Genomic DNA, 12,151 nt, shown 5'->3' with positions numbered 1-12,151 from the left:
CAACGCGCGTTGCTAAGAGAGCTCTGCTCTCACCGCTTTCTCTCTCTCGCTGAATGTTTACTCTCACGTCATTGTAGCGATTATTGTATTATTATTGTCATTGTATTTTTCGTTCTATCTTTTGATTTGCTGGTCAGAAAAGCCCTTAAAATTCTTAAAAAAATATGTTATCAAAATTAAAACTGTTTTTAAACGTTCAAATCTTCAAAATCGAATCTTTTGAAGCTGTGCCTGTTATCATTTTTGAGGCGACAAATACAACACCATAGCCTCACCAAGCGCCGTATGTCAAAAGCATCTGCCCATTTTGCCCCAAGCGTAACTGCCCATTTTGCCCCACGTAAAGCATTTTTGTATTTTTTGTTATATTAGTAAAAATACGCATTCAATCGCCTTGCTTTCTTCAGACAAATTGTAAAGAAATATCATATCTTTAAAAAATTATCATGAAAAACTTCAACGCATCCCTGTGACACTCGTTTAAGCTTATTTTCGAAATGGCAAAAATTACATCAATATGCTGCTAAACCTTATTTTGCATTTTTCTTAGTTATTTGTTATGTAAGGGTTATGAAACTTACATGGTGTTCATAAACACTCTAATGAATACATTTTGAGCATTGGAAAGTATCTTTGTAGTCAAATAATGCTTAAATCGAGAATGCCCATTTTGCCCCACATGCCCATTTTGCCCCGCTTTGCCCTAAGGCAAAAATTGGCGATTGCAACTTCAGTACGCCTCGCACTCTTGCCGAAAAGAGGTGAAAGAACTCCGTTGGAGCCAAAGCCTCTATAAACTATTCCAACAACAACAACACTCTTGCCGATGACACACCTAGCGCACGCATTGAGCCAAAAATAATACACACACACACACACACACACACACATACACACATAAGCGTGCGTTTAACAAATGATGACGTAATTATGCATTTCACACATACAAACACCTCGGCATACCTTAAATATCTCTGTCCAAGCTAATTATGTCGAAAAAACTAATAAAAATAGAAAAAATCCTTTTTTTGTCCAGTAGTGTACCTAGCGGAATTTGGGCAAGTGTGTCACCTTAAGCATTTCAAGCTATAACTCACTAAAACGTGTTTTTCAAAAGCCGATTTCAATCTCATAACCATTTTACATCTATTTCCTCACTTAAAAATGAGTTTCGCTTGAAAAAAGTGCAAATAAAACAGTTTTTGAAGCGTTTTAAAAAGGATCCAAAAAGACGTTGTTTTTTGGGCTATGGGGCAAGCGTGCCACTCGTATGGGGCAAGACGGCCACCTGGTTAAAATAACCGTATTTCTTTGATAATTGGAAATTATTACGTTTGTACCACTAGTGTATGTAATCCTACATTTCTTGAGTCACCAATGAACCCCTTTTCATCACAAACTGTATCGCAATATGGGTTGATGCTGGTCTGTTTTTCCGGAGTAGAAACCGCTCGTAAAAGCGGACCATACCACTGAACGCTACAACAATGTTTACATTTTTGACAGCTCGCGCCTGTGAAAGATGGTGGCACACTTGCCCCAAATAGAGATGGCTCTTTTGCCCCAAAAGTTGTTACTTTTTTGAAATTGAATATTTCAGTGACAAAAAGAAAGTTTTTTTCAACTAACCCCACAACAAATTTCACGTTTTCTCAGCTATACGGTGGTGTAAATATTTTCTCGGTTGATTGTTCGCATTTTTGAGAGCTTATTTGGTTGGATGAAAAAAATATAATATTCTGCACAATTTTGAAGCTCAATATAAATCAGTTCAAAACAATGCGAAATATCGATTGGTCAATATGAAATTCGGCTCAGTATACCTTGTCATTGGAAAGCAACCAACAGTATACACAATTGATCATTAAACTAAAGTTTTTCAGGAAAAATGCTTGGTGGCACTCTTGCCCCGTATGGCACACTTGCCCCAAATTCCTCTATACTTCTTCAACCTTACATGATGCTTTGTCCTAATTAGTACGACGTACTTTTTCTTCTTCTTCTTCTTTGGCACAACAACCGCTGCTGGTCAAGGCCTGCCTATACCCACCTAGTGAATTGAGCTTGGCTTTCAGGGACTTATTGTTACCATAGCACGATAGTCAGTCCTACGGGGGCACGGTCTATTCGGGACTTGAACTCATGACAGGCATGTTGTTACGTCGCACGAGTTGACGATTGTACCACCAGACCGGCGCCGTACTTTTTCTACTGGTGTGATAATCTCAACTTTTCCGCGATCCTCTAAGACTTTCCTTCTGAACATTTCTGGGCTGTTCACTCCCCTTAAGCTCGCGCCGCAATCCTGCTTTAGCTGCTATCATCATGACGTTCAAGAGAAAGAGGCGAAAGAACTCCTTACGAGCCAAAACGTCTATCTAACATATTATCAACAACATGTCTTTAGGTTAGTTGAGCTTATATGCTTCCAACATTAAGAAAATGCTTCTATTTACATAGCAACGTCGTTTCGTCGCTTGCCAACACAACAAGCAAGGGCACTCGCTAACAACATGCCATTGAAGCAATCACACCTACTCTAATTTCCATTTTTCTTCTGTAGGGGTTTCAAATCACTAATTAATGTCCGTAACCGTTTCTTTATTCCAAGCTTGCTCAAATACGACAAATACTTTTTAAACTGCTGACTTCTTCATTTGGAAGACGTTTTAAACAGACTACTAAAACAGATATTGTTGTCTATGTCTAATCAAAATTAACATTATCGATATTTATGATCACCAATCTATTTCAAGACAAAAATTGTTCTATATAACAAAGCTGTACATATTTGGTGTTCACTGCATGTAGCTCCTTTTCCAACAAATATTTGTACAGTGGCCGGCAATATAAAGTGGCCACTACTTATAATTTTACATTTTTGACATTTTTTCCGTGAAAAATGAAGTTATTGTACTGCTTTATTTTTTGAAACATTGCTCGTGATATGCTTAAGAATGCGCAGTACCATAGCATGACAAAAATGAGAAGTTTGCTTCAAGAAAAAAATATTTTTTTCCAAAATTGACCAAAATCACTGTGCCAAAATAAAGTGCCCACTTTATGCATTGTACAGAAAATATTTTTCTGAACAAATATAACACCAAACTTATAATTTATATGCGTTCCTCTCGCATTCTTTACATGTTCGAGGATCTTTAGCGTATTTTTTTCTAATTTTCAAAGGTTTATCTAGTTCTGCATTTAGTTTTTGCATCTAGTTCTTCTCAAGCGTTATCAAGAGTTTTAAATTTAAATTTATTTGTTTATGACACCAGTTTTATCCACCTTCGCACATAGAATCTGCCACAAATTCTCGATGGAACCAATATTTAGACTTCATGGAGGACATGCAAGGTGTTTTATACGATACTAGTTGAGAAATGTTTTTTGTATTGATTGTGTGTGTTGAGATGTTAGCCTGTAGGAACATGTTTTTAGTTTTCAAACCCCATTTTTTTAAAAGAAATATCCCAAAGTTTTGATGAAGAATGTTAAAAAAGGTATAAGCCATAGTTGTACTTTCGATTCACACCAGTTTTCCCGCTACTCCTAAAGATAAACACCCCCTAGCTATCACATTGCAATTTTCGTAATTTACTGCTCGTTAGATGTGGCGTCCTTCAAGTTCCTCGCCCGAGCTACAGCAAGACTAACAAAGCCAATTGGCTTCAATATGATCAAGAACATGCAGATATATCGTAAGATTGTTGAAAAACTGATATTTGGACAGATGAGTCCAAATTAGAACTGATGTTCAAAAATATCTAGACGCGATCGAACAAACCAATATGTATGAAGAGTGCAATGTGATGACCAGGGAGTGGATTTCTATACGAGAAGTGGGGAGCATGGTTTGAATCGACGGCATAATGAAAGCTAATACTTATATAAGCATCCTGTGTGAATTTATCTGTTTTCTGTGAAAAATACGGAGTTAGTAAATTGAGAACCGGAAGACGACTCAAGTTATACACGAAGAATTTTTAATTATTTTTTTCAATCAAATCGAATAAAACTTTTTTAATGGCTCCCACTTAGGCTTAACTTTAATCCTATCGAGATTTCGTGAGCAAATTTTGATGCAAATGTGGTGAGAATGACGTGATTACGAAAAACAAAATATGTTAAAGCTCTGAAATACTCCTAGGAAGAACAAATGCCAAATACGTGCAAATAAAACAAAATAAATTATGTCAAAGGTCCTCGAACATGTAAAGAATGCGAGAGGAACGCATATAAATTATAAGTTTGGTGTTATATTTGTTCAGAAAAATATTTTCTGTACAATGAATAAAGTGGGCACTTTATTTTGGCACAGTGATTTTGGTCAATTTTGGAAAAAATATTTTTTTCTTGAAGCAAACTTCTCATTTTTGTCATGCTATGGTACTGCGCATTCTTAAGCATATTACGAGCAATGTTTCAAAAAATAAAGCAGTACAATAACTTCATTTTTCACGGAAAAAATGTAAAAAATGTAAAATTGTAAGTAGTGGCCACTTTATATTGCCGGCCACTGTATGTCCACTCATCTATTATTATTTTCCATTTTTTTAAACTTATTTATAAATAAATAATGATAACGCCCACTCATTAGCTAATGACACGACCAAAAGACCCATCGTCATTGGTTCTAGTTCTTATCGCGCTAGGCGGACTATACCATTATGTTGTCATTTACAGATCACATAAAAGATTATAAACAGAAGACACGACTACTTTACTCCTTTCCAGGGGATATCTCAAAAACGCATGCCGTTTTACAAGAAAATTTACCCGGTTCGGGTTACGAGAGAATAGGATAGGCCTGAATAATGCCAAATGCTTCAAATTGTGAGCATCCTGAAATCCACGAGCAAAAGCGTTCTCTGTTGGATTACAAGGGAACTATGAGTGCTTTTTTCAAACTTGCCAGTTCAAAAGCTCTGCCCATAACAAAGATCACGCAATTGAACGCACCAATATCCTCAATAAGACAATCGACTATGCTATATGCTCTTCCGCCAAGAAGACTAAGTTAGACATAATGTATGATTATGTGTAATCAATTTTGAGCGATTGTTTTATTTCGTTTCGATATGTTTACATCTTTCCAAAAAACACGAATAGTCTGTGCTTACTATAAAATCTATTGGGTCAGCCAGCACCACAATCATCTAGACAATTCCCTCAGGAGCATCTAGACAATTCATTCAAATTTCGCTCCACATGGTGACCATGAGAGGCTCGTTGTATCATGTCCACAATCAGACTGTTAGAAGACATCCTCATAAAAATGCCTTGAGTGTTTTTTTCACCTGACTGTTATGTTGTCTGGCCGGATGTAATGCGCCACTAGCTAATGATACAAGCCTCACACATTTGGTCCCGAATGTTCCCGGAATCTTATAACAAACACAAACACATGACAATTACCTGTGAACTTCTCCGACCACATTTCATGCCGATTGTGGTTCCTTATTCCTAAATTGCACCGATCCTGTGACTCTATCCACATCGGCTTCCATACGCCATCCGTAGCATATCATCTCTGATGCACATCTGTCAAACGCCACGTAGAGCAAACTTTACTTGCATTGCCTTGGTGAATTGTGGAACATTATTGATCATATCCAAGTTAATACAAGTTTAAGTATGCATTTTTTACCAAACTTTTCATTTATCATACATACAAATGCATAGGACATGAATTATTTCTTACTATCTCGATACACCAAGCCAACCCAAACAAGCAAACGTCACTCGGTTTTCGATCGATCTGACGCTGGAGGATGCATTTTGTTTTGCCATTTTAATACACTTTGCTGCTACCATTTATCATTCATTAGATGTACTTTGGTAGGAAAAATGTTAAACTCACTATTTTACCACCCTTGAGGTACCGGAAATGCGGTTTACAGGAGATATACCACAAAACATCCCATCCTATCGCTGCAGCGTCTCGCAAATCCGCACTTCTATCGCTATTTTCGTCTTCGGTAGAGCTAGTTTAGAGGTAAAGTATACATTTTTTGAAAGCCTAACATTTTGCCAACCCGAGACAATCATCTGATTCAAGTGTTCAGAGCAAATATGTGGTTATTGTCGATAGAAAGTACAACAGTATTTTTGCAACTTTCTTTGACAACCGCATCGAAAATCTGACATAAGCTTTCAATGTGTTTCCTCTCAAGTTCCCAAATTCGAGTCACCCCCGAGCATAGGTGAGCATAAGCATAAACATAAACATTGCTGTGTCAGTGTGTGAGTGAAAGCGAATAACCCCTCAAACAAGCGCGAAAGCAACTACGATGGCCGATTCCGCAGCGACCGAAGTCCCGGCTGCAGCAGCTGCTGCCCCAGCCGCCACGGCCAAGTCACCGAAGAAGCCAAAGGCGGCCGCCGGCCCCAAGAAGCCCAAGCAGCCAGCGGGACATCCTCCGGTCAACGAGATGCTGCTGGCCGCCGTCAAGGCACTCAACGAACGCAACGGTTCCTCGCTGCAGGCGATCAAGAAGTACGTGGCGGCCAACTACAAGGCTGACGTGACCAAGCTGGCCACCTTCTTGAAGAAGGCCCTCAAGACTGCCGTCGCCAACGGCAAGCTGGTCCAGACCAAGGGAACCGGTGCGTCGGGCTCATTCAAGCTCTCGGCCGCAGCTAAGAAGCCAGCGGTGGAGAAGAAGAAGAAGGCAGCGGCCCCCAAGAAGTCGGCCTCTGCCGCGGACAAGAAGAAGAAGACCGCAGCCAAGAAGCCCGCCGGAGAGAAGAAGGCCGCCGCCAAGAAGACCACCAAGAAGGCTGACGGTGCCGCCGCCAAGAAACCGAAGGCCGCCGCAGCTAAGAAACCCAAGGCCGCCGACGGAGCGAAGAAAGCCGCCAAGAAACCGGCAGCCCCGAAGCAGAAATCCACCAAGCCATCCAAGGCCGCGGCTGCCAAACCGAAAGCACCGAAACCAAAGAAGGCAGCAGCTCCCGCCAAGAAGGCCGCCGCTCCCAAGAAGGCTGCCGCACCCAAGAAAGCCGCTGCCCCCAAAAAGGCAGCTGTAGCCAAGAAGTAAACCACCTACTACACGTTATACTGCATGCTTCTACAACAGCATTGCAATAACGCTCTCTTGGTTCCAAGCAACAGTCCTTTTCAGGACTACAAATCGAATCATTCAAGAACTTCATCATTTCATTCGAACACCTTACATATTACATAGATCGGCGGATTACATTTCTAACTTACCCTTCGTTTGAGGTGCCATATTACATTGAAGGTAGTACCAACAACTGAACGAACCTAATACCTATACCCATTTTAGGATACAGAAATCATCATGTACACCTGTTGGCTTAAAAATAGGAACTTTTTTTTTGGCGGAAAGACATAGTTCTTTTCAGAATTATTTGGTAGCCCTGGAAAGGGCTTTTAAGTGGTGGTTGGGAGGTGGTATTGCGGTGTTCCACAGAGCGAAAACACATTCTAATGGTCAATGTGTTGACCATCATTGTCTTTCACTGCCTGGCAGCGCGTAGCTGCCTCGGATGATGAGTTTCTGTCATGTGCTTACGGGTATGCGTTTCCCTGGAAGCGTGCCCATGGCGCATCGGCTGAGGGTGCATGCTGGTTCTTGAGCTGCTGGTTCCGGAAGCTGCTGATGTTCTTCGGCAAACCGAATGCGCGCTTCTCCGTGGTGCGGCAGCAGCTTCCGAACCTTCCTTCCGCTTCTGAACTCTCCCGGCACCGAACCCAGCGTCGTGTAAACGGCGAGACACCGTCTTCGACGAAACTTGCAATCCAAGTTCCTGCTTGATTCGAGTGCAAGTTTTGGAAGGGTCCGCCCTGCTCTTTTTAACAATCTGCGCGTCAACGTTAGCCGTTGTTTTTCGCGGACGACCTGTCGACTTACCCGTAGCCTCGCTACGAATGGCGTTGTTCACAAACGTCCGCGAACGGTCGAACGCCTTGCAGATTGTCTTTATTGGGACGTTCTCACGAAACAGCCCCTGAATATGTTTTCGCTCCTCTGGTGTGCAGTGCTTTCCGCGACCCATGATTATTTTGTGGAATTTTTTAACAGCAACCTTACACCTTGACAACTAACTGAAGACTGAAGCGCAAAACGGCTTGGCTCTCCTTTTAAACTGCCGCGAAACGCTATCGTCACTCGTAACTCAGTTGCGTGTCGCAACTCGAATGAGATTATATAGAGGAAAGCGGGGCAAAATGGGCATGTTAAGCAGTTTTCTGAATATTCCTTTGAATATGTCACAAAACACAATTTTTATTTCATTATTGTAGGGCTCCACCCTTATCTATGGATTAAAATTGCCACATAGAATGAAAACAACTTAAAAACATGAAAATAATGTGAAATGAAAGTTGATGTTTTATGAGAAGCTTTTTTGACACGCGGCATAAAATGGGCATATCCCTGGGACAAAATGGGCATATGTAAACAAACTGTGAAACGTCAAAACACTGGGGCAATATGGGCCACAACAACTGCGCTTAGGTAATGGTCTATACTTTTGCGCACGTTTCGTGAAATGTATTTTTCGTTCTATCTTTTGATTTGCTGGTCAGAAAAGCCCTTAAAATTCTTAAAAAAATATGTTATCAAAATTAAAACTGTTTTTAAACGTTCAAATCTTCAAAATCGAATCTTTTGAAGCTGTGCCTGTTATCATTTTTGAGGCGACAAATACAACACCATAGCCTCACCAAGCGCCGTATGTCAAAAGCATCTGCCCATTTTGCCCCAAGCGTAACTGCCCATTTTGCCCCACGTAAAGCATTTTTGTATTTTTTGTTATATTAGTAAAAATACGCATTCAATCGCCTTGCTTTCTTCAGACAAATTGTAAAGAAATATCATATCTTTAAAAAATTATCATGAAAAACTTCAACGCATCCCTGTGACACTCGTTTAAGCTTATTTTCGAAATGGCAAAAATTACATCAATATGCTGCTAAACCTTATTTTGCATTTTTCTTAGTTATTTGTTATGTAAGGGTTATGAAACTTACATGGTGTTCATAAAACACTCTAATGAATACATTTTGAGCATTGGAAAGTATCTTTGTAGTCAAATAATGCTTAAATTGAGGGTGCCCATTTTGCCCCACATGCCCATTTTGCCCCGCTTTCCCCTAAGGCAAAAATTGGCGATTGAAACTTCAGTACGCCTCGCACTCTTACCGAAAAGAGGTGAAAGAACTCCGTTGGAGCCAAAGCCTCTATAAACTATTCCAACAACAACAACACTCTTGCCGATGACACACCTAGCGCACGCATTGAGCCAAAACCCAAGGCAGGCCTTACAACTACACCGATCTCGGGGAAGAGAAACAGGAAGGTGAGAACACCAGAGGAAGCAGAGGAGGTAAAACGGGCAAAGAACGATGCCCCAAATTGTAACCAGATAGCCCCAGAACCTATTGAAGAGCAGGAGAAATCAGAGAGTAGCGAGTTATGGAGCACGGTGGTCAGCAAAAAGGCCAAACGTAAGGCTACAATAGATTCGGCCACAGATGTTGGTCAAGGTAGACCTGGTGCACCAAATGGTCCAACTAAACTGACCTCATGGCGACCGAAAACGGAGGCGATCCTGGTCGAGACAAACGAAGTGTCTACACACAAGGACATACTTCGAAAACTGAAGACTGATCCCGAGCTACAGCCGTTTGGCAAACAAGTCGCACGAGTTAGAAGTACCAAAAATGGAGGTTTACTCTTTGAGCTAAAGAAGAACGATGGTACCTACAGTGAAGATTATTCCGAAAAAATCCAAAAGGTCATCGGAGAATCCGGAAAAGTAAAAACCCTTGGGCAAATGGAGACTGTCGAAATATCTATATCGCTATATCGATGAAGAGACAGAGGCAGCTGATGTCGAACGAGAAGTGCGAAATCAATTTGCCTGCACCGAAGGCTGAAAATTGGAAGTAAGAATGAAATCTTCTTACTCGGGTATGCAGACTGCCATCGTTAAACTTCCAGCAAAGCTAGTGCCGGCGATGACAGCAGCAGGGAAAATACAAATAGGCTGGTCAGTCTGCCCAGTGCGGGTCAGCACTCCGAGCAGAAAATGCTACCGCTGCTGGCAAACGGGCCACATCTCACAGGACTGCAAGGGTCCAGACAGGAGTAAATGCTGCCTGCGCTGCGGAGATGAAGGTCACTTCGCTTCTGCGTGCCAAAAAACTCCTCGATGTGTGTTCTGTCCAGCTCGTTTCAACGCGCATCATTCGAGTGGAGCATTCTGCCCAGTGACGAAAAAAACAACATCATGGAAGTAGTCCAGATAAATCTGAACCACTGTGAAACAGCCCAGGACCTCCTGAGCCAGGTATTGATTGAAGAGGAGGCAGATATTGCTATTATATCAGAGCCTTACAGGGCTCCAATCGGATCTACGAATTGGGTGGCTGATAAAACTGGCGCAGCAGCAATTTGGGCGGTGCGAAGATATCCCATTCAGCGGGTTGTTTCAAAAACGTTCGAGGGCTTCTGCATAGCCGAAGTTAACGGAGTATTCTTTGCCAGCTGCTATGCACCTCCTAGCTGGGAACCAGAAAAATTTAGTGAAATGCTTAACAATCTATGTGCAGCACTGGAGGGATGCAGTCCTTTGGTGATTGCCGGCGACTTTAATGCCTGGGCTGTCGAATGGGGGAGTAAACGGACAAATAACAGAGGAGAGGCAGTGCTCGAAACTTTTGCCCAACTTAATGTAGTTCTGGGAAACGTCGGCTCAACCGCTACCTACAGCAGAAACGAAAGGACATCTATGATAGATATTACGTTCTGTAGCCCATCTCTGGCCTGGCACCTACACTGGCGCGTCAGCGATACTTTTACAGGCAGCGATCATCGTGTGATACGGTATGCTGTCAACAAGGGGCAAATGAGTAAACTAACTTTGGCGACGACAACGGATATAAGAGGTTGGAAAACACAGAGCTTTTGCGAAGACTGGTTTGTAGAGGCCCTGAATTTCGGTGACTTTGGAGACGTTGCAAATCCTTCTCAGCTCGTGTCTGCACTGAGCCGAGCGTGTGACGTCACAATGCCTAGAAGGAAAACACCAATAAACACCAGACCACCGGAATACTGGTGGAATTCTTCGATCAAGAAGCACCGAGCTGAGTGCATTGCTGCTCGTAGGAAACTACAACGCGAGAGCAATCCTTCTAACAGAGAGCTACTGAAAATTATCTACGTCAAGCTAAGATCAGATCTTAAAAGGGAGATAAAGTTGAGTAAAAGAAAAAAAAAACCTTGAGCTACGCGACGAAATAGCTCGGAAGCCTTGGGGATTGGCTTTTGAAACTCTTATGGACAAAAGAAGACCCAAGGAGCCTGTGGAAAGATGCCCCGTGAAGCTTCTCCAGATAATCCAGCAGCTGTTTCCTACCCATGGCCCTCCGCTACTGAATTCGATTATCGACTCGCCAGAATCCACCCCTGTGCCTATTACGACCACAGAGATTGAAAAACTCGCAGATCGCCTCAAGTGTGGAAAAGCCCCCGGCCCAGATGGTATCCCCGCTGAAGCAGTCAAAGTGGCCATGAGGATGTTCCCTAGGGTGTTCCAAAAAGTTTTCCACAACATACTTACGACAGGACAGTTTCCATCAGTGTGGAAGAAGCAGTTGTTAGTCCTGATGCCAAAGCCAGGGAAGACTCCAGGGAATTTATCAGCCCTAAGACCACTGGGACTGATCGACGTACTGGCCAAAGCACTGGAAATGGTAATTCTCGATCGCTTGACACCATATACAGAAGGAGAACACGGCTTATCAGATCGTCAGTTCGGTTTCCGCAAGAAGCGCTCCACGGTTGATGCGATACAGGCGGTACTGGTGAAGGGTGATGCTGCCTTTCAACGGAAGCGATGTGGGGCTCGTTACTGCGCGATCATCACCATCGATGTGAAGAACGCCTTCAACTCTGCTAGCTGGGAGGAAATAGCAAAAGCTCTAGAGCGCATGAAAATCCCCTTGCATTTGTGTCGGCTACTGAGAAGCTATCTCAGCGGGCGCGTTCTACAGTATAGCACGGAAGAGGGAACAAAAATAGCTACCATCTCTGCTGGCGTACCGCAAGGATCAGTATTTGGCCCCACCTTGTGGAACATTATGTACAACGGAGTATTAACCCTGGCCCTACCCACA

General features: G+C 42.4%; 1 protein-coding gene and 1 long non-coding RNA gene across 2 annotated transcripts in view; one reads left to right on the top strand and one right to left on the bottom strand.

The window, feature by feature from the left end:
- Positions 1-12,151, bottom strand: part of LOC133391888 (uncharacterized) — a 77,356-nt gene that overhangs the window by 9,929 nt on the left and 55,276 nt on the right. The gene's annotated exons all lie outside the window — the stretch shown is intronic.
- LOC133391829 (histone H1-like) lies at positions 6,191-7,194 on the top strand. Its single transcript, XM_061648264.1, has one exon. The coding sequence runs from the start codon at positions 6,294-6,296 to the stop codon at positions 7,041-7,043; it is 750 nt and encodes a 249-aa protein (XP_061504248.1). The 5' UTR covers positions 6,191-6,293; the 3' UTR covers positions 7,044-7,194.

The sequence above is a fragment of the Anopheles gambiae genome, chromosome 2 (assembly GCF_943734735.2).
Source record: "Anopheles gambiae chromosome 2, idAnoGambNW_F1_1, whole genome shotgun sequence".
In the NCBI taxonomy this organism is placed as follows: Eukaryota; Metazoa; Arthropoda; class Insecta; order Diptera; family Culicidae; genus Anopheles; species Anopheles gambiae.
The sequence above is the reverse complement of the archived record's forward strand: the minus strand, read 5'-3'. Positions and strand labels throughout refer to the sequence as shown.

Excerpts from the sequence above, each read along its gene's own strand:
- LOC133391829 (XM_061648264.1), top strand. The coding sequence starts at position 6,294 with ATGGCCGATTCCGCAGCGACCGAAGTCCCGGCTGCAGCAGCTGCTGCC.